The 23,258-nt window shown below is 31.8% G+C and overlaps 1 protein-coding gene and 1 pseudogene across 2 annotated transcripts; one reads left to right on the forward strand and one right to left on the reverse strand.

The window, feature by feature from the left end:
• Positions 1–1,434: 1,434 nt before the first annotated feature.
• LOC115233905 lies at positions 1,435–6,824 on the forward strand (annotated as a pseudogene).
• Positions 6,825–13,233: 6,409 nt separating this feature from the next.
• LOC115233781 (transcription initiation factor TFIID subunit 4) lies at positions 13,234–22,149 on the reverse strand. Of its 2 annotated transcripts, none has more exons than XM_029804362.1 (10): positions 20,602–22,149; positions 20,193–20,408; positions 17,183–17,299; positions 16,755–17,090; positions 16,232–16,405; positions 15,671–15,942; positions 15,331–15,497; positions 15,110–15,240; positions 14,758–14,940; positions 13,234–14,647 (listed from the first exon to the last, which is right to left on the reverse strand). In XM_029804362.1, exons 1-10 carry the CDS (start codon positions 21,598–21,600, stop codon positions 14,369–14,371), a joined length of 2,874 nt encoding a protein of 957 aa, XP_029660222.1. In that variant the 5' UTR covers positions 21,601–22,149; the 3' UTR covers positions 13,234–14,368. The 2 variants fall into 2 exon arrangements, with proteins under 2 accessions (XP_029660222.1, XP_029660221.1); XM_029804361.1 differs by having other exon boundaries at positions 20,130–20,408.
• Between the last annotated feature and the right edge of the window lie 1,109 nt (positions 22,150–23,258).

Consider the following 23,258-nt stretch of genomic DNA (forward strand, 5'->3'; position numbering starts at 1 on the left):
TAGCACAGTCGTTGAGCAAACCCCATAAGTTTTCGGATTTTAACTTTACGCTATTAACTTTATTAACACTATTTAATCTTATATAAAATTAATTTCAAATATATTACAGTTGAAATAAGAAATTTATCAATCTTTATAGTACATGTAAATAATACATGTTAAAAAATACAATCGAAAGTACTTCTTAGGAAACTAAAACAGAATATTTGATACAAAATCAATTTATCAGGCTGATAGAAAAAAAATTGAGAAAGTGAAATATACATTTTAAGAAATTGCAAATGAACAGATGGGAGATTTTTTTTCATACTAGCTCTAATGTATTTTCTCACAATATGACTAATAAGATAAGATGACTCCTAAAATTAAATTTAATTATCTTTCTATACAAATGAATAAAAAGTATAATTTTTTTGTTAGTTTCCTTGCTTTAATTTATAGCGAGATTAAGCGCGTAACGAAACGTCAAATTAATCTCATTATTCTCGAGATATAACTCCGAAGTACGGTAGGTATCTTAATGGCAACGATAGTGTCGAGATATTATAATAAGAAGATTAGTCACAGCCTACTTTGAACGATGTTGTGTCCGCAAACGTGTGCTGTGAAACGCGCTCGAAAATGTCACGGGCACTTTCTAAAGAAGCCGAAAAATGTGACACGATGCAATGGACCCGCCATTGCGAGACACACTCGCGTGCATCTGCATATCTATTAAAGCACATTTCACGCGTACGTTCTTATCCTAAATATTTTTACAAAGTAAACAAGTCTGTTGTTACATCCTGATTCACGCGTGACAATTGTTGATAGAATTCTGCATATCTCTTTTCTATTTCTTTATTTCCTCTGATAGTAATAAACAATTCTTTTAATTAAATTGAATGAAAAAAAAACAGAATTTTGTCTAAATAATTTTAGCTAATGGATTTTAATAATTATTTTATTTTATCCTCAGTCTGAAGAACTGTCATTTTTATTATTTTCTGCTTTTTTTATCTACTCAGATAATCTATAGAGATATTTTTGGATACTTTAAAATATTCTGATTTTTAAATATTTATTAATATCTCTATATAATTTTGATGTATAAGAGATTTTATATACGCGAAAAAAAACATATATTATAAATAAATTATTTATAACATACACACACACACACAGATACATACATGCATCGAAAATTCTGTAAAATGATTATGATACTTTGGTATATCAAACTGTGTACGGTTAAATTTAACTAATGATAAGCAACGCGCGCGCGCTGAGTCGGAATTTATTCAATGAACAGCTGCTTGTACTGAACCATCATTTGAAGCTACATGGTACCTGAAGCGATTTCGGCAGGTGACCAAAGTATCAGCACCTGCCAACACTCAGTTAACTGTTGGTCGATAGAAAGCGCAATTCTCACATTGTTACATTGAATACGCGATGCAAATCTCTACAATATTGAATTTCCTAGACTTTGAATATCGATACAATATTACATCTTCAATGATAATGTAATCAATTATGATGATATATTAATCTATTCAAAATTTGCATAAATCTTTAAGACTTTCTCGAACGCACTTCCAGCTATCAATGTATGTGTGTGTTTGTTGCGATTGATGCTTATAGGCTATAAAAAATTGCTACTTTCACATATGATAATTTTATTTAAAAAAAAATATTGTAACTTTTTTCAGATATCCGGAATCTAGGCTAGCGAAATTGTTTAATGGCAGCATCCCCATCGTCCTGGATTCGCTAAAACAACATTACTTTATCGATAGAGACGGCGGCATGTTCCGGCACATACTCAATTTTATGCGAAATTCCCGGCTACTGATACCCGACAACTTTGCCGATCTCGATTTACTATTAGAAGAAGCACGATACTTTGATATTGCCCGTAAGTTGATTACTCAATTAGTTTTTTCTTCATTGTTTAACTTTAATCACTTGTGTGACACTTAACAATTTTTTAAACATATTGTATGAAAAAAGATGTCAATCGTAAAATATTAGAAGAGCAACAATTCCCGTGGCTGACGAGAGATCACCCGAGAGAGTTAATGTACAAATCGCGATATCGTTTGGCAATATATCATTTCTCTTCTAATTTTCTCGACCGACTTCCAACTGTGCAATATGTAGCTCTCTGTAATAGAATAGTAATAACAAACTCTGAAGTAGTTGTTTACTGGATTACAGAAGTAATACACAGAACTTTGAGTGTTATAAAAAGATAAAAATAAGGCAATGGAAATAAGGAAATTGGTCCCTCGGGACAATATAATCAGTGTACACACTTCATTTCGATAAAAATCTAGCTTCACGTAGAAAATTTTTCAAAGCGCTTTCATAATTTATCATATATATTTATACCCGAGAAACATAAAATGTAATAATATATTATCAGAAAATAAACATTACAAAACTTCAAACGAATTAATTGTCAATATCCTTAAATATGATCCATCGTTAAATTAACAATCCACCGTAAGATCATGAACCTAACGTAAACGTATCTCTCTTTCAGCGATGTGCAGGCAACTGGAACAGATGAAGAAAGAGCGCATAAAAAACGGCTCGACAACAATGATGACAGTGTCATCGCCGAGTCCGCCACTCTCCGGTCAACTCGGCTCCGGTCGTGGCACCACAGCCTGCACCACCGGGCCTTGCAATCGCGATTCCGAGAAGATGCGCGGTAACGACGGCAATTGCAGCTACGAGTGCGTGGCGTTACACGTGAGCCCGGATCTGGGCGAGCGGGTGATGCTTTCGGGCGGACGAGCCCTCCTGGACGAGGTGTTCCCGGAGACGACGCAGGCGGTGATCGACGCGCGATCCGGCGTCGCCTGGCACCAGCAGGACGCCCGTCACGTAATCAGGTTTCCGCTGAACGGTTATTGCAAGCTTAACTCGGTCCAGGCGATCACCAGACTGCTGAACGCCGGCTTCCGGGTGGTCGCGAGCAACGGCGGCGGCGTCGAGGGCCAGCAATTCTCCGAGTACCTGTTCGTCAGGCAATCCGTCAACACTTGACGGAGCACGGCGCATCAGCGCAAAACGATCTCCAGATCGATCCGTTGTCTGCAGCGCGACTACGATCCGGAGTGAGTGCAACTGTCCAGGAGAGTCTCTCAAGACTGCATCGCGGATAATATGGTTATTCTGACAAATTACACGGGGGGCATCTCTTCGACAGAAGGCTGACAGTCGCAACCGCAGTTTGATGCCAAAATACGGTACGAAAGTCTTTGAAACGTATATTGAAGTTTCTCGACGCTTACGTCAAATATCTTGGACAATGAGGAAATGTGCGCAAATAAATTTTACGATTTACATTCATTTCATGAACCATTTTTTATCAAACAGAGACAATCTCGTTTACGCGCACGTCAAGTTACAAAAATTATTTGCACGTATTTCTGACATATTATAATTCGAGATGGCTGACCCAGAATATTTAATCGATCACTTTAATTAATAAAATCGCTGATTACGTAAATAAAATCTATTATTAATTTAATCCTACTATATAATATAAATTTGTAATATATAAATTTAATAATTTATATAAAATTAAAGATCAAAAAGATAGATTAGCAACAAATCTGGGAAAGATCGAGATTATTGGGATGTTGCTATTTTAGAACAAATTTAATAATTACCTGCAGTTGCGACGATTGCAAGGTCACAATAGCCGTTCAAGAGCTTAGATGTGGTTTAGATAGATCGTTGTTGATCGCGATAGAAATTATATAAATTATTGCACATATGTTTAAAAATTAAGTAGACATTATTTGATTAGATATATTTTCCAATAACGACGATCACATTTTGAGTCACATCTAAAAAGCAATGACCAAACAACGTATAGCAAGCCTAATAATGGCAACGATGTATCGTGTGATTCACAGCAAAGAGCCTAAGCCACGTAACATATTAATCGTATATATGCTATTTCACATTTTTTTTCTTTTGTTCATTGTGTAAAAATGCACTCATATGAAATCTCACTGAAATACATAGCCGTAACGCAGCTTAAAAAAGTGAATCAACAATATGTCATACACTAGACACTAGCTGTGTCTTTTGCGCGCTTTTAATGTTATTTAAGATCGAAACGTCTAATTGTAAACATCATTGTTCATTCCTCGTGTTACGATCTGCGAGTTGCGTTTGAGAATATCAGATGCGCCGATTTTTAACATTGTTATTATTTAATAAAGTGTATCTATATGTATTTAAATGCCATATATATTAATTACTGTAAATATTGCGAATAAACGTGTATATACATACGCATATATAGATATAAGTATACTTATATATAAGTATGAATATACATATATTCTACTTAAAATCATTATTTATAGTATAATGAGGAGTCAATAACGAGATGCAACGCACATTGATTATGTGTATCGAAAGTCAACTAAATTAAGTTTTCATCGAGATAATCTAATATAATCCAATAAAAATGAAGAGAGAGCGGTAGAAGAAAGATATTAAATCCTTCCGAGATATAAACATCGACGAGAAATTATAATATATGTTCTTTAAACGATATTTTGATGAAGATTTAAGAAAAATGCAAACTATATAATTGCTAAGAAACCTTCTTATATAAGTATCACTTCCACACAATTAATCTAATAAAATGTTTATTTTACATTTCAGGAAAGTGCAGCTTATTATTTCATACGCATCGATCTCCTTCAACATTTAAGAGAGATTAGTGAAATGTATATTATTTTTATTTTTTACGACACATAACGCTGCGTGCGAGTTGTAGTTTTAGTTTAACTAACACTATTACTGAGGGAAAAATAGCAGTATCGTTAACGGCGAGTAATTTAGATTTTTCTCTAGAAAATAAAGAGACAATAATTTTGCTATTCGAGAAACGAGTAAAAGTATAGACCGCGAAATTATTGTCACACTCGCAATCAATTCTCGATTGCTATGGACGTTGCATTACGCCCGAAGCAAAAGAATTTTGCTCCGTACAATAAAATTATTAGTCAAACAAAATCGTATGGACATAACATGGAGATCAGAGAAATTTATTACAAGACAGAGATGAATAAGATTCCTTCACAATTATTTACTTCTTTATCTTTTTTAATTCAATTATTTTGTACGATCCCTTGTGACAAATTTTTATATTGTTCAACCAAGCAATGAAATCTTTTAAAATGCCGATGCATAAATGTGAATTATTTAATACATCAATAATTGTTGCAATGGAAAAGCTACTCTGCAAAAATTGATACTAAAAAAAAATGTTATTTTATTTTAAAAAAGATTACTCGTAAAGAATTGCAAATTCTCAAGAATGGCAATTCTCTTCAAAATTAAACATTGATTTTATATTAACAAAGTGCAGCCGAAATAAGAATAAATAAGATATTTTGGTTTATGTAAATGATTTTTACAAATTTATTTCGGATATTTAATTATCAAATATATATTATCAAGATGATAATACAATATATATAATTGTAAAACACAAGGCATACTATAGGTGCTGATACTATTCAATCAATTTTAATTAATTACATTATTATTTTGTATATAAAAATAAATATGTGCAGAAAGAAAGATCTGAAATGTACAAAAAAATGTCTCGACTAATTTGATGATGATTATGCAAGAACGTGAAACGCATACGCGAGAAGCGAAGTAAGAGAGCTCATTGGGACCGAATTGATCACGTAACCGCGGGAATAAGGGATAAAGCGCACAAACGTCGTGCCCTTGGGCCCCGTTTCCATGGTTACTGTGAACTCAATATCCGCGTCGCCCGAGGGTTTCACAGCCCGGGGCTGTCATCCCTCGAATCCACCCGGCAGAACGCTTTTCTCTCTCTCTCTCTCATTTACCCTCTCCACCTTTCTCACTTCCTCTGACGTTCCGGCTCTTCATCTCCCTTTCTCTCCGTGATTATATTCCATTTCTGGATCGCCCTGGTCACCTTGGTCCTTCGATACACGACACGAAGCGGAATAGCCGTCGGCTACGCGGAAGACAGGCTCGAAATTCGAGGATATCCTCGAACAAAAACCCACCGTTATTGTCTGCATAAAAATCGAGGTCAAGACCGATATTTTACTATACTTTGGATTCGATTTTATTGTACGCTTCCTTTGTCTTTTATCTGTCTTTGTTTTCTCATTCTTGTAGATTGTGCAAAAGCAATTCAACGTCAATGTTAACACATGGCGAAGAGCCATTATTGATGCTTATTTAATAGATATACACAGTAAAGACAAATCTTATTTGTATAAACTAAAGCAAAAATTACATTATTAGAAAATGTAAAATGTCAGAGGATAATTATACATGTATAAGCGCGAACTTTTTCGCCAGTTCTCGGTTTTCGTCTTTAATATTTAGTTATCTAGTCTCTGTTATCATGGTCGTCTCATATACTCTATTCTCTTCTATATGTCTTGAAAGAATGGATAATAAAATTTATTTAGTTCAGAGTAAAATATCGCGGAGAAAGAAAAAATTGCTTTAACATCTTTCTCTAATTTTTCATAGTAAAAATTGTCGTGATTAACAAAAGATTTTAAAAATTGTTGTTTCATGAGTTTACGTTAATAGATGTCTGTCACAGTATGTGTCTGATTTAAAAGGAAAGAATGTACTTGTAAAATCATATGGAAAAACTATCTATCTTTATGTTTCTATTCCTCAACACTAGATTAACATATCCGAATAACTTTGTTTCCCATATTTAACTATATTTTTATTGATAGAAATATAATTTTTTTAAACCACGCGAACAATCAAATCATAGTTCATTTATTCTTAAATAGAATAATAAAAAAAAAATTTTACGATTTACATTCATTTCATGAACCATTTTTTATCAAACAGAGACAATCTCGTTTACGCGCACGTCAAGTTACAAAAATTATTTGCACGTATTTCTGACATATTATAATTCGAGATGGCTGACCCAGAATATTTAATCGATCACTTTAATTAATAAAATCGCTGATTACGTAAATAAAATCTATTATTAATTTAATCCTACTATATAATATAAATTTGTAATATATAAATTTAATAATTTATATAAAATTAAAGATCAAAAAGATAGATTAGCAACAAATCTGGGAAAGATCGAGATTATTGGGATGTTGCTATTTTAGAACAAATTTAATAATTACCTGCAGTTGCGACGATTGCAAGGTCACAATAGCCGTTCAAGAGCTTAGATGTGGTTTAGATAGATCGTTGTTGATCGCGATAGAAATTATATAAATTATTGCACATATGTTTAAAAATTAAGTAGACATTATTTGATTAGATATATTTTCCAATAACGACGATCACATATTGAGTCACATCTAAAAAGCAATGACCAAACAACGTATAGCAAGCCTAATAATGGCAACGATGTATCGTGTGATTCACAGCAAAGAGCCTAAGCCACGTAACATATTAATCGTATATATGCTATTTCACATTTTTTTTCTTTTGTTCATTGTGTAAAAATGCACTCATATGAAATCTCACTGAAATACGTAGCCGTAACGCAGCTTAAAAAAGTGAATCAACAATATGTCATACACTAGACACTAGCTGTGTCTTTTGCGCGCTTTTAATGTTATTTAAGATCGAAACGTCTAATTGTAAACATCATTGTTCATTCCTCGTGTTACGATCTGCGAGTTGCGTTTGAGAATATCAGATGCGCCGATTTTTAACATTGTTATTATTTAATAAAGTGTATCTATATGTATTTAAATGCCATATATATTAATTACTGTAAATATTGCGAATAAACGTGTATATACATACGCATATATAGATATAAGTATACTTATATATAAGTATGAATATACATATATTCTACTTAAAATCATTATTCATAGTATAATGAGGAGTCAATAACGAGATGCAACGCACATTGATTATGTGTATCGAAAGTCAACTAAATTAAGTTTTCATCGAGATAATCTAATATAATCCAATAAAAATGAAGAGAGAGCGGTAGAAGAAAGATATTAAATCCTTCCGAGATATAAACATCGACGAGAAATTATAATATATGTTCTTTAAACGATATTTTGATGAAGATTTAAGAAAAATGCAAACTATATAATTGCTAAGAAACCTTCTTATATAAGTATCACTTCCACACAATTAATCTAATAAAATGTTTATTTTACATTTCAGGAAAGTGCAGCTTATTATTTCATACGCATCGATCTCCTTCAACATTTAAGAGAGATTAGTGAAATGTATATTATTTTTATTTTTTACGACACATAACGCTGCGTGCGAGTTGTAGTTTTAGTTTAACTAACACTATTACTGAGGGAAAAATAGCAGTATCGTTAACGGCGAGTAATTTAGATTTTTCTCTAGAAAATAAAGAGACAATAATTTTGCTATTCGAGAAACGAGTAAAAGTATAGACCGCGAAATTATTGTCACACTCGCAATCAATTCTCGATTGCTATGGACGTTGCATTACGCCCGAAGCAAAAGAATTTTGCTCCGTACAATAAAATTATTAGTCAAACAAAATCGTATGGACATAACATGGAGATCAGAGAAATTTATTACAAGACAGAGATGAATAAGATTCCTTCACAATTATTTACTTCTTTATCTTTTTTAATTCAATTATTTTGTACGATCCCTTGTGACAAATTTTTATATTGTTCAACCAAGCAATGAAATCTTTTAAAATGCCGATGCATAAATGTGAATTATTTAATACATCAATAATTGTTGCAATGGAAAAGCTACTCTGCAAAAATTGATACTAAAAAAAAATGTTATTTTATTTTAAAAAAGATTACTCGTAAAGAATTGCAAATTCTCAAGAATGGCAATTCTCTTCAAAATTAAACATTGATTTTATATTAACAAAGTGCAGCCGAAATAAGAATAAATAAGATATTTTGGTTTATGTAAATGATTTTTACAAATTTATTTCGGATATTTAATTATCAAATATATATTATCAAGATGATAATACAATATATATAATTGTAAAACACAAGGCATACTATAGGTGCTGATACTATTCAATCAATTTTAATTAATTACATTATTATTTTGTATATAAAAATAAATATGTGCAGAAAGAAAGATCTGAAATGTACAAAAAAATGTCTCGACTAATTTGATGATGATTATGCAAGAACGTGAAACGCATACGCGAGAAGCGAAGTAAGAGAGCTCATTGGGACCGAATTGATCACGTAACCGCGGGAATAAGGGATAAAGCGCACAAACGTCGTGCCCTTGGGCCCCGTTTCCATGGTTACTGTGAACTCAATATCCGCGTCGCCCGAGGGTTTCACAGCCCGGGGCTGTCATCCCTCGAATCCACCCGGCAGAACGCTTTTCTCTCTCTCTCTCTCATTTACCCTCTCCACCTTTCTCACTTCCTCTGACGTTCCGGCTCTTCATCTCCCTTTCTCTCCGTGATTATATTCCATTTCTGGATCGCCCTGGTCACCTTGGTCCTTCGATACACGACACGAAGCGGAATAGCCGTCGGCTACGCGGAAGACAGGCTCGAAATTCGAGGATATCCTCGAACAAAAACCCACCGTTATTGTCTGCATAAAAATCGAGGTCAAGACCGATATTTTACTATACTTTGGATTCGATTTTATTGTACGCTTCCTTTGTCTTTTATCTGTCTTTGTTTTCTCATTCTTGTAGATTGTGCAAAAGCAATTCAACGTCAATGTTAACACATGGCGAAGAGCCATTATTGATGCTTATTTAATAGATATACACAGTAAAGACAAATCTTATTTGTATAAACTAAAGCAAAAATTACATTATTAGAAAATGTAAAATGTCAGAGGATAATTATACATGTATAAGCGCGAACTTTTTCGCCAGTTCTCGGTTTTCGTCTTTAATATTTAGTTATCTAGTCTCTGTTATCATGGTCGTCTCATATACTCTATTCTCTTCTATATGTCTTGAAAGAATGGATAATAAAATTTATTTAGTTCAGAGTAAAATATCGCGGAGAAAGAAAAAATTGCTTTAACATCTTTCTCTAATTTTTCATAGTAAAAATTGTCGTGATTAACAAAAGATTTTAAAAATTGTTGTTTCATGAGTTTACGTTAATAGATGTCTGTCACAGTATGTGTCTGATTTAAAAGGAAAGAATGTACTTGTAAAATCATATGGAAAAACTATCTATCTTTATGTTTCTATTCCTCAACACTAGATTAACATATCCGAATAACTTTGTTTCCCATATTTAACTATATTTTGATTGATAGAAATATAATTTTTTTAAACCACGCGAACGATCAAATCATAGTTCATTTATTCTTAAATAGAATAATAAAAAAAATAAGAAAAATTGGACCAGTAATTACATCGAAAAAAAGTACAGGTAAGATCAAAAGTGATTTTATAGAGACCGTTTCAAAGGTTTTGATGCCATTCTTACATCTTCAATATTTCTTTAGATATTTAAAAAACGTTTTGTATAATTATATAACATCTAAAATATAAAACACTTATTATCAGATAAAAAAATTGTACTCAAGAAAAACTGCAATGATACAGTAGATAGTAGATAATACAATGTTCTAAAACTCTAGCTAAATATAGAAAATTCTTATAGCAATCGGTTATTTTTTATCGTTTAAATTTTTGCACGCTGTAAAAAAATGCAATATAAAGATTTCTATGATAAAAAATATAAAAAAGATAAAATAGACATATATTCTTTCTCTATGTATATTATATCTCTCTTCTTTTAATAGATATTTTAATAGATAATGAAACTAAAGAAAAAGTCTAATTAGAAAATGAAGAAATGTAGTTTATATTTCGACGAGAGATTCGTTTTTGTATTTTATTATCTTATTCTTGCTGTGCTTACTCATAGTACAATTTATAAAAATATCATAATGTACCACAAAATTGTGTGTAATATACTGTAATATTTTTTATATATTTTTCTATTTATAGATATATTAAGAAAAATTGGACCAGTAATTACATCGAAAAAAAGTACAGGTAAGATCAAAAGTGATTTTATAGAGACCGTTTCAAAGGTTTTGATGCCATTCTTACATCTTCAATATTTCTTTAGATATTTAAAAAACGTTTTGTATAATTATATAACATCTAAAATATAAAACACTTATTATCAGATAAAAAAATTGTACTCAAGAAAAACTGCAATGATACAGTAGATAGTAGATAATACAATGTTCTAAAACTCTAGCTAAATATAGAAAATTCTTATAGCAATCGGTTATTTTTTATCGTTTAAATTTTTGCACGCTGTAAAAAAATGCAATATAAAGATTTCTATGATAAAAAATATAAAAAAGATAAAATAGACATATATTCTTTCTCTATGTATATTATATCTCTCTTCTTTTAATAGATATTTTAATAGATAATGAAACTAAAGAAAAAGTCTAATTAGAAAATGAAGAAATGTAGTTTATATTTCGACGAGAGATTCGTTTTTGTATTTTATTATCTTATTCTTGCTGTGCTTACTCATAGTACAATTTATAAAAATATCATAATGTACCACAAAATTGTGTGTAATATACTGTAATATTTTTTATATATTTTTCTATTTATAGATATATTAATATTCTATCTATTGGCAGTAAAGAGAACGTTATGATTTATGCGTGATTTCACGTTTTGCTTCGAGTTTGTAAAAAATAATATAATAATTGCAAATAGAAAAACGGTTAAGTAAAAACTTCTTATACGCGATATATACTCGGCAAAAATTAATACATAATGACAGCTTGCACACGTTTTTTCAAATAAAATATAGTTATATAGTTATTAAAAACGACTTATTTACACAAGATATACATTGTCACAACAAAAATGACTTGGATATTAATTAAACGAGTCAAATGGATATTAATTTTGAATATTTAAATTTTAGTATGTATGAATGCTGAATTCTCAATAATAATAACTCTTTCGGAAATGATCAAATCAATCGCGATGACAAAATAAATAATAAATATGAAACATTTTATTTATATATACGCATACGCACACACACAGAATACGTATTGATGAAATGTTAAATGAGATTCTATTTAACACAATGGTATCACTTTCCCAATTATAAATCTGTGATGTAGAATCATCGTGCTATAATATGTCTCTAAAGTTACGACAATTCATATCTTTAAATATATCTATCTTTCCTACACACTATATTCATTCAGTCTTTTTTAGAAACCAATTGAAAAGCAATTAAGTATAGCATGTAACAATAATCAACAATTACGACAATTGCATACATTGCTTATTCCGATTATTGATATTTGAAAATTAAGGAACGTCATATCGTATGTCTCTCGGAATATATTGTTATAGAAATATAGGAAGTATATCTTATTTTTTACTGTGCTGTCTCTCTTGACCAAATTGGAAGCACAGAAATTGGAGTAATAAACGCTAATATTGATGTAAATTATTTAGCATGAAGCATAGAATGTGTAGAAATATAATGAAATAAATCATGTGCTATATAATCTTATAACATTAAATTGTGGATTAATAATAAAAGTGACACACTATTAAGTGGATACTTTGAGAGTACTCGAAAGTAGATAATTTTACTCTGTAATTATAATATACAAAATTCCTTCTTAAAGTAAAACAGACTGTATCAATAAATAATAATTAAAATAATATAAAGTAAAATATTTCGATAAAAATATCTTCAATACAAGGATATGAAATATATATATTAAGTTTCAGAATAAAACATAACTGACTTAAAAGAAAAAAAAAATCTACTAAAAATGTGCTAGTTTATATTGCACAGATAATTTCATGTTATATTGTAAATGATATGATACACACGTATGTGAGATACAAAGAGATTAATAATATATTAAATATTATTAATCATAAGTATCATACATGCAATATTTTCTTAATTGTATTGAAAGAATATACTGTGTGGGCATACAGATAGTATAAAATATTGACACAATAAAAGAATTAATAAAAATCGATATTTTAAGCATTATACTCTCTATGATCTCAGGCACCCACGCATACATATCTGTGATTATCCTTTTTACATGTAAATCAGGTACTCACTTTGAATTTATTTTAATCGATTATGCAAAGCATAACTTCCTGCGGAAGTTTATCTTATCATTAGCAGAAATTACGCATCAATTTCGAGAAGGAGAAATATAAATAATTAAATTAACATCACTCAAAAGAATATTGATTATTCTTATTTTTGTAAATATTTCTTTAATAAAAAACGTAACAGCTAATTTTTTTATAAACACTGAAAATCGTAGTTCGCAATATACAACATAATATACTGATAACAATTCCATTTTCCAGTGGAGAGTAGCTATATTGTGTTGTATCAACATTGAAATTATCACTATTTAGTAATTATATGTAAGATATTGTACAAATTATTCCATACTTTTTGGACAGTGTGCTCATGGTATTATTATTACATTATACAGTTTGCAAAAATACGATTTACTATTATAACAAAACCTACTTATTTTACACTAGCGCTACAGTGTCCAAAAGTATAGGTCAAGTATTACAATATAGCGAACCTATACATAGTGACAATGTACACTCATTCACTTAATGCATTCACGCATTCATGTATACATTATATAACAATGTTTCTACAGTGTTATCTCGTTAAAAGATTATTGCTCGGGATCGGTCGCTATGCTCTAACGTGGGCGCAGACTTGTTTACCTTCCAGGAACTGTCCCATAAATCTTGCCAATGACCAAACGATCTGAACGAACGTGAGACAAGAATATGAGCGAGCAAAATAAAGCATCAGATAAGACTTGAATTTGCTCGCTCCAAAAAATGGGAGAGGAGAGAAGGGGAGGGATAACTCGCGCTATCGCATAACGTGGAGCGAAAAATCTTTCTTGTAACGAGGAAGCACTGTATATGGCCAGACACAACGTTCTCCCTTGCCATGAAAAGACTATATAGAGACTAACTGCGAAACATGTGCTCATACACATTGCTCCTTTCATTGATGCGATTTCGTGTTGAAAAATAAAGAACTATTATATTACATTTAAAAAATGTATACTACAGTTAAAAAATGTTCAGTCATTTACAAAAAGGAAGCTTAGTATCGACACGGTGGAAATAATTTTATTTTGAATATATGCGGGATTCTCCAAGCCGACTGCCATTGAATCTCATTGCAATATGCAATTCGCGATGAAATACTGTATATTACTACAGCATAGAGTAACATCACGCGATCCATCGAGCCTAGCTCATAAAATACCATGTAGATAGAGCGCCAGATTTCGGGCGGGTCACGAAAGTTCCTGCCCTTGACAGTGCATCACTTCAAGTACGATTTATACAATGTTGTGCTTCTACACGTTTCTTTTTCCTGCTCTAAAAGGAATAACAAATCCCTGAAATTCACTCTTTTTAAACGTGGTCTCATTGGCATTTGTCTGTTTAATCCGCTAGCTGATGCGTTTGCGCCAGGAGTGCCACCTGTGCTGTTGGTCGATCCCGCTATGTCGAGCTTAGGCTTTTTACGAGGGCCAATTGCTTGTAAAGCTGTTAAATTCGCTTCCCTTTGTCTTAATTCTTCCATTTCTGCACGTTGCATCTGAAATTTCATGTATTTTAAATAAACTGCAATTAAAGAAAAATTAAAATAAATGTATGATTTATCATACAAAATTATTGCACGGAAAATAATAAATATTTATATGTTACCTCTTTGGCCTTAGCCTTCAATTTGGCTTGCTCGGGATCTTCTGCTTTTGAGCGACTTTTCGCGGCACGTAAAAGCATTTCTCGTTCTTGTTCTTCATGTTTCCTACGCTCGACTTTATCTAAATCTTCCAAAAATTTTAACTGCGCTCTTACATCTTGTGTTACTTCATATCTAGGATCAACCTATAAGCAATAAAAAAAATGTTGCAAAAACAGAGGGAAAAGGTATAAAATGCTAATTTATGTAAAGGAAATAATTTCAATTTGTAATGAGATATATATACACGATTCATACTTATATGAATGATAAAATATGCAAAGATTTAAAACAAATAAGATAATCAAATCTTACCTTTATAAGATCTATCCTATGTTCTGCGATAACTGCTAATTTTTCTACTAAATTCTTTAACCTCTCTTGTACAGCATGCGAAATTAATGCTGCTACTTCTTGATTTGGTTCTTCCAGACTATGACTGGATGCTAAAATAGTATATTTTTGTATAAATCTAACTCTATATATATTTATATATTATTTTATATTAATTTAATAACAGATAAAATTGAAATTACCAATTTGTTTAATTCTCTGTTGTAATGGTGTCATTTGCAAAAATACTTCATCTTTACAAGATCGTATTTGGGTACCAACAAATTCTGTAGAACCAAGTATTCTTTGAGATTCTTCTGCAAGATTAACACCACCCATAGCTGCTACATCATTTATATCATCATCCGCCCTACATAACAAAATACAATGATTACATTATCATATGTTTACAGTATGCATAATAATTACAGTATGCATTATCTTTAAATTAATATTGTTTTATTATCGTTTCTTCATTCATGTATTAGCTTATTAATAGCAATAATCGGTTTTTTCATGCTATTCTTAGAAAACAGAACTTACGTATATCCTGCTGATAAAAACGTTTTTTTCTCTTTTTCCTTTGCAGTCGGTTTTTGAATAAGAGAAGGCACTACGGCTTTATTAACAGTAGTGGTTGTATTGACTGTTTTGCCTTGCGTTGTAGTCGTGATTGTTTTTACGACCGTTGTTGTAACTATAGGTGGCTTCTGCACGACAGGGGCAGTGGGCCGAATTCCAGTTACTGGTACTGTCGATTTTACAGTATATGCTGTAGTGGGGCTACGAACCACTGTCGTTGTTACTGGTCGAACCTAAAACAATACAATTTTTATTGCATATTTGTAACAAAAGATTGTAAAAAATCTTACATAAACTTCGAGAAACATGAATTGACGACATTATTGAAACAATTAATATATATTATTAAGATGCATATATAAGTTTAGTCAATCAACAGATACTAAATTCACATAACTATTCTGGTTTATTATTCTTTTATTTTTGTTATCAAAATAAATGCAAATTTCTTTTAGATATCTGGTAATATCATAATATCATAAACGCACATATTAATATTATAGCAGATTATAAAAATCTTACAAGTCTTTGTGGAACAGGTTGAGCAGGCCGTGGAACTGTTGTTACTACTGCTGCTGCTGCTGCTGAGGCTGTTACTGCTGTTTGAAGCGGTGCCATTACTCTTACTTGTGTCGTTGCTGTTGCAGTTGCTGTTACAGGAACTGTCACTGCCACTGCAGGTCTATATTGAGTTTGCTACAATACATGACAAAATATAATTAGTAATAAGTTAAAAAATGATATTAATATGATGAGAAATCCTCTTTTTTCTCTATTATAAATATTACTAATATATCATATATCTTCTTAAAAATAATGAGTTATATAAATATAAATATAGATTTGTGATCAAATGTAACAAATTAATATCTCAGAAAAGATTGGTTTTAAAAAAACATGTTTGATTTTCTTTTCAAAAAGCCATTTCTCTACAAGATTTCTCTTTGACTCCAAAGTCCTTTCCCAAAATTAATATTTTACGAAAAATTATCACATTTTGCATCTTATAGGATTAATAGAATTCATAAAAGATAGTTAATTCTACCTGCGTAATGGTTGGAACAACAGCTGAAGCTATGGAGAAAACAACATTGGCTGGAGGAGGTTTTATTCCTTCTATAGATAATTCTTTTGTGACAAGCGACTGTCGCAGAAGCGGCAGACTTTTCTTTAAGAATCCGATGAGACATGGTTGTGGTGAAGCATTTAATAATTTTTCAAGCCTATCACAAAACTCTTCTGGCTCAACTCTAGCATCAATCAGATCTTGTATCAAAGTTCGGACATTGCGTTCCACTGATTTAGGTTCTCGACTAGATAATTCTAATAAGTTTGCTAAGAATTTACGGCACTTTTCTTTGGTATTATCAATAGTTTGACGCTAGAAGAAAAAAAAATTATTTATATAAATATACCATATAAAACATTATAAATCATTATGTTATTTTAAATTTAATTTTATATAAAACATACTGGTGCGGATGTTTGAACTGTTTGAACAGTAGTAGCCGTTGGTGCAGAAGTAGTCGTAGGTGCTGTAGTTACTGTTCCTGGGGTTGTAGTAGATGTAGTAATAGTAGGAGCAACAGTCTGTAGCAATACATATACAAAAAAATAATTATTATTTATATATATTACAATAACTGCAAATGTGCTTAAAAATATAAAGTTAGTTTTATGATACATAGAGATATTGCCGAAATATTAAAGTATTAGGTATGTTTTTAAAAAAATCCATAGAATATTATATAACAATAACTTTTAGTTTTAAATTTAGTTAACACAATATAGATTGCATGCAAAAATGTAAATACCAAAAAAGTAAATTTTAATAAGTAATCATAATATTAAATATTGCACTATAAATCATCGCTCTTTTTTTCTCAATAATTATAGTTAATAATTTATAGTTAATAATAGTTAATAATTTATAGTTAATATAATTTTAAATAACATCAAGTAAAATTATATATTCTATGACTAAAATAAAGAGATAAATTCCCTAAAGTTTTCTTAAAAAATTCTAGACAGTGGATCAAAGGTACAAAATTATTTTCTCATGTATAATAAAATGTTCTAACTTTTTTTATTATTTATTGCATGCAACTAGGAGAATTTTGCTAAATTCTATATAACTACATTCTTGATAAATTACAGACTGCATCTATTTTTTATACATGCATGCCAAAAATTAAAAATAAAAATAATCCTATGAGAAAATTTTAACTCACTGGTTATTGGAGAAAACTATAAACATATAAGTTTTCTTTTAGTATATGATGTAATTATCCAGATTAATAACTTACTTAGTAAATAATTTAAATAATTTTCTTACATTTATGTTAAAGTATATATACAATATTTTACTGATAGATAAAATTAAAAATATAAAGCTATTAATGATTTTCCTCATTATTTCTATTAAATTCAAGAAAGTACGATAACATAACTTATTTATTACGATGTATTCTATAGACGCACTTGTACCTTGTACAGACTCGTATTTTACAAATCTTTTTGTAATTGTATAGACATTAATATATATAAAAAATATATATTATTATTTAAAAATATAACATATGCTAATAAATAATATTTATTGATCGTTTTACTTTACTTTGCAGGATATTATATACAGACCTTCCATCAAATTTTGTATTATATATAAACAAATTTTTTGAGAACTGTTTTCAAAATAATCGCACAATACTATTTTCTTAACCAAATATAATATTAATAATTATAGTTAATAATTTATAGTTAATAATAGTTAATAATTTATAGTTAATAATAGTTAATAATTTATAGTTAATATAATTTTAAATAACATCAAGTAAAATTATATATTCTATGACTAAAATAAAGAGATAAATTCCCTAAAGTTTTCTTAAAAAATTCTAGACAGTGGATCAAAGGTACAAAATTATTTTCTCATGTATAATAAAATGTTCTAACTGTTTTTATTATTTATTGCATGCAACTAGGAGAATTTTGCTAAATTCTATATAACTACATTCTTGATAAATTACAGACTGCATCTATTTTTTATACATGCATGCCAAAAATTAAAAATAAAAATAATCCTATGAGAAAATTTTAACTCACTGGTTATTGGAGAAAACTATAAACATATAAGTTTTCTTTTAGTATATGATGTAATTATCCAGATTAATAACTTACTTAGTAAATAATTTAAATAATTTTCTTACATTTATGTTAAAGTATATATACAATATTTTACTGATAGATAAAATTAAAAATATAAAGCTATTAATGATTTTCCTCATTATTTCTATTAAATTCAAGAAAGTACGATAACATAACTTATTTATTACGATGTATTCTATAGACGCACTTGTACCTTGTACAGACTCGTATTTTACAAATCTTTTTGTAATTGTATAGACATTAATATATATAAAAAATATATATTATTATTTAAAAATATAACATATGCTAATAAATAATATTTATTGATCGTTTTACTTTACTTTGCAGGATATTATATACAGACCTTCCATCAAATTTTGTATTATATATAAACAAATTTTTTGAGAACTGTTTTCAAAATAATCGCACAATACTATTTTCTTAACCAAATATAATATTACATTGTTAGCGTTACATAGAACGATAGTAATATAATTTTTTACCTTTTTACTGTTATTATTTATATTCCAATTAGAAATAAATAGATTTGTAGAAAGTAAATTTATGCAAATTTGAATAATATAGTTACGCATGCTTATATTATAAGATATAGCAATAAGGAAATAGTTTTAATAAATATATGTACGAAATTATAAAAAAGGCAAAGAAGATGTATAAATATCCTCACACAATTATGCTCTTTTTGAAAGAAAATTTATCTTTAATCTATGTAGCATTTCCTAAATAACACCTTTAACCGAATTCATGCAATATATTTGATAAGGACATTGAACTTTAATTTACTACACTCCACAAAACTCAAAACATACTACCAAAGAAATGCATCCCAAAAGTAAGCTAATCATGAGATGTTATCAATTATGCAATTTAAGTTTGTAAAACATTTAGATCAAAATTATGTTGATAATAGATAATAAAGCTGCCTGTAAAATTTTTACGCATTCAGAATACATATTTAAGAGAACTTTAAGATTTGTAAATATAATTTTTCTACATATAATGTTTATAAATATAATAATATACTAAATATTCGCAAATAATACAAAAATAAAAAAATAATTAATAACTAAAATAAATTTTTGTGTCATAAATACCCAAATTTAAATGTGTTGAGTGAAAAATATATATTGTAAGCATAAAATATATTGGCTTACTGATAACATCATTCCACAGAAAACAAAGTCACAAACTAAGAAGTCTCTACAGTAGCACTACATCGAGTCTTGTAAGAGGTATAAGAGTGCGTCACCTGAACAGATTTTCTTAGGGTGGCGAGTGGTGGGCCAGTGAACTGGGTATTCAGCCTACTTACAGCCGGCACTGAAGTTAGGCGATAGGTAGTGCCTGGAGATGGTGCAGCAACTACTGCATTGCCAGCTATACTATTCGGCGTAACTGCAGTACCAGTGGGAGTACCTGCAGTTGGAGCTGGACCTACCCTCAATAACTGATACTGTCCATTTTCTGTTTTTAATAATAGATGACCTTGAGTACCAGGTTGAAGGCCATGAAGTGCCTGTAACGTTATCTAAAAAAATCATAAATAATATTTATTAATTATCGTATCATATTTTATAAGTCTTATATGCTATGGAAAGTTGAATGGTATATAAAATAAAATAAATTATGATGCCCTTTACTTTGTATATGCTATATACATACAATTTTTTTTTAAATTTTGCCACATTATCCATATTTATAAATACTAAAGAGCATCTTACCCCTGGAGCTCCTGGTCTCGCTCCTACCAATTGGTGTTGTCCAATTACCACTCTTGGGGTAACTTGTTTATTGGCTTGCTGTCCTGCTACTGGCGTTCCAGGACGCATTGTATTTACATTGAGAATTTGAACATTGCTGGGTACTATCGTCGAAGTAACTCCAGCCTTGGCCTGCAATGCTGTACTCACTGCATTGCCAGCCACAGAGACTGGAACGGACATTGGAACGGAAACCATGCCACCGGGTGCTACACTAGTCTTAATCACTAAAGCTGCGCCTGTCGGCTTATTCACTGCGGTCACTGTTTGGCTACCTGTCTGACTGACAGAACCGACATTGGAAACAACGTTCGATGTAGTCTGCAGTACCGGTTGTGAAGTTATACCTAAGGTACCGTTCGCTAGCTGCCCAACAGTTTGGGCAGGAAAGGTGAGTTTATTATTCGCATTTGCCACCCCTGTAGTGGCTATAACTTGTCCAACGCCGGGATAGATGATCTTTACTGATTCATGTGTCTTGGTCAAGCTTGGTATATGCGTGGCCTGATTGCTCGACACCTGATTGGTGGTCGAAACTTGATTGATATATGCAGCAGGAGGTATTCCTGGCGGTTGTGTATGCTGTTGCTGTTGCTGCTGTTGTGTGGTGATGACCTGCGGCGCCACTGCATTCGATGTAACCACGTTTACTGGCAGCAAAGTGCTGGTAGTGATGGGCTTAGTGACCTCTTGAGTCATTAGACTATTCACAGTGGTCACACCGCCGCCGTTCGAAACCCCATGTTTCTGCGGCTGTACCGCGGTGATGGTGCCCCCGTTGGAAATAGCGCTGTTCACCTGATGATTCTGTTGACTGACCGATGCGGGACTCGCTTGATGGCCGGCCACAGTCGGCGTGGACGTTACAAGCTGCGTCTCGAGGGAGCCCACTATCGCGTTCACTGCGGATTCGTCGACATCCGTGCTTAGAGCTTCCTCTAAAAACTTAGCTGACGCCATTTTCTTCCAAGCTCCAACTGTAAACTGAACTGCGCGTGCGCCTGTCGCAAATTATTCCCATGGTGCATTGCCTCTCTCCCCCTCTCCTCTCCACTCTCCCCACTTAGCGCAGCAGAAAATTGTACGCGGCGAGTCTTCTGTTTACCATCGGGCGGTATAACCGCCAAATTCTCGCCATTCTAAGGCACCGAGATTGCTTCCGAATATTTTCGACGATCACGTATTTCCGGCCGCGCACACTTCTCGCGATCAACAAGCTGCACGAAACCGTCCGTCGTTTACGCCGCGAGTCGCGTTATGGCTGTCAATAGCGTGCACACACGTCACCCGCCAAAATGGCATCTTCGAACATGCAATCGACACGCCGTTCATACAATTAATAAAATCTATTATGGTAATACATACGGATCTATGTAATATTATGCGAGAAATGAGACGTAGTTTTTTTTCTTTAAGTCTCTTACCGGAAGCGCGTTTAATCGGTCTTATTTGTTACTTGAAAGCGATCAAAAGCAAGCATGTTCCGAAATCCGTAATAGTTCCTCTGCGGGTTATGTGCGTTCCCAAATCTCAGATAATGATCCCCTTTTAAAATCCCTTGTACACGTTGACGCATCTTGTTTGCAAGAGTCCTTAAACACAATATCACGCCATTGGCTGTCAACTAGACGAATTTTTGGGACCTTAAAAATTTTCTATTCGATAGCCAATTGCGTGATATTGTGTCTACCTATGTTTTTCTTGCTGGAAAACTCTCGTAGTAAAGATAGATTCCCATGTCACATATATAGCGTTTTCAAATAAAGCAGGTTTGATCGACCCAAGAATGATCATTGCATCGTCTCTGCCAATAAAAGACTTGAATTCATAGTAAAATAATGATTAATTGATCAGGAATGGATTAAAGGCCGTATAAAGGTACAAGTGCAGCAGAGAGGTCCGTGATCGAAACGGACGAATCAGCGGCCACACCGTCGTCACTCATTCGTCCATTTCGATCACGTGACCTCTCTGCTGCACGAGTTTAGGTTTGTTCGCGTTGCTTGAACTTTTTGCACTCAGCATCTTCGCTTTCACTCTTTTCAACATCCAAATATATATTTATCTTGTTTCCAGTGCAAAATTTTTTGGGAATTTTAAGCAACGCGAACAAACCTTTTGCAGCACATGAAATTGTACCTTTAGGCCCTGCGCATAATAGAGGAAATATTAGGAATAGGAATAAAATATTAAATATCAGGAGGAGCAATTTGGAATTATTTTACTTCAAACAAGGGGCTCGGTTGCGGTTGGGGTTACAGTTGATAGTTGCGGATTGGCCGATCAATCGGCAAGCTGCTTTGCTCTGATTGGTCAATCCATAATCGTCAACCGTAACTCCTACCGCAACCCGTAGTGTAATACGACCTTAAAACCCGTCCATTCGAAAACGCTAATATATATGAGTGGCGTTTATTTGGCTACATTTCGATCAGATACAGAACCCTCTGATTGGTTAATCGTACTGGGGTACCCTAGATACCCTGAGCCGCGGATGCTAGTGTATCCCATATCTAGGTATAGGGCTGTATTTCGATTCCCCACCCGGGTGCACCCGATATTATAGTATACATGACATATACTATATCGGGTGCACCCGGGTAGGGAATCGGAACACA

The sequence above is a fragment of the Formica exsecta genome, unplaced genomic scaffold, assembly GCF_003651465.1.
Source record: "Formica exsecta isolate Colony F162 unplaced genomic scaffold, ASM365146v1 scaffold191, whole genome shotgun sequence".
In the NCBI taxonomy this organism is placed as follows: domain Eukaryota; kingdom Metazoa; phylum Arthropoda; class Insecta; order Hymenoptera; family Formicidae; genus Formica; species Formica exsecta.

Coding starts and splice junctions, on each gene's coding strand:
- LOC115233781 (XM_029804361.1), bottom strand. CDS start 21,600: ATGGCGTCAGCTAAGTTTTTAGAGGAAGCTCTAAGCACGGATGTCGAC. Junction 20,409..20,601: donor CGAGACCAGGAGCTCCAGGG/GTAAGATGCTCT, acceptor TGATTTTTTTAG/ATAACGTTACAGGCACTTCA. Junction 14,648..14,757: donor TGAAGGCTAAGGCCAAAGAG/GTAACATATAAA, acceptor ATGAAATTTCAG/ATGCAACGTGCAGAAATGGA.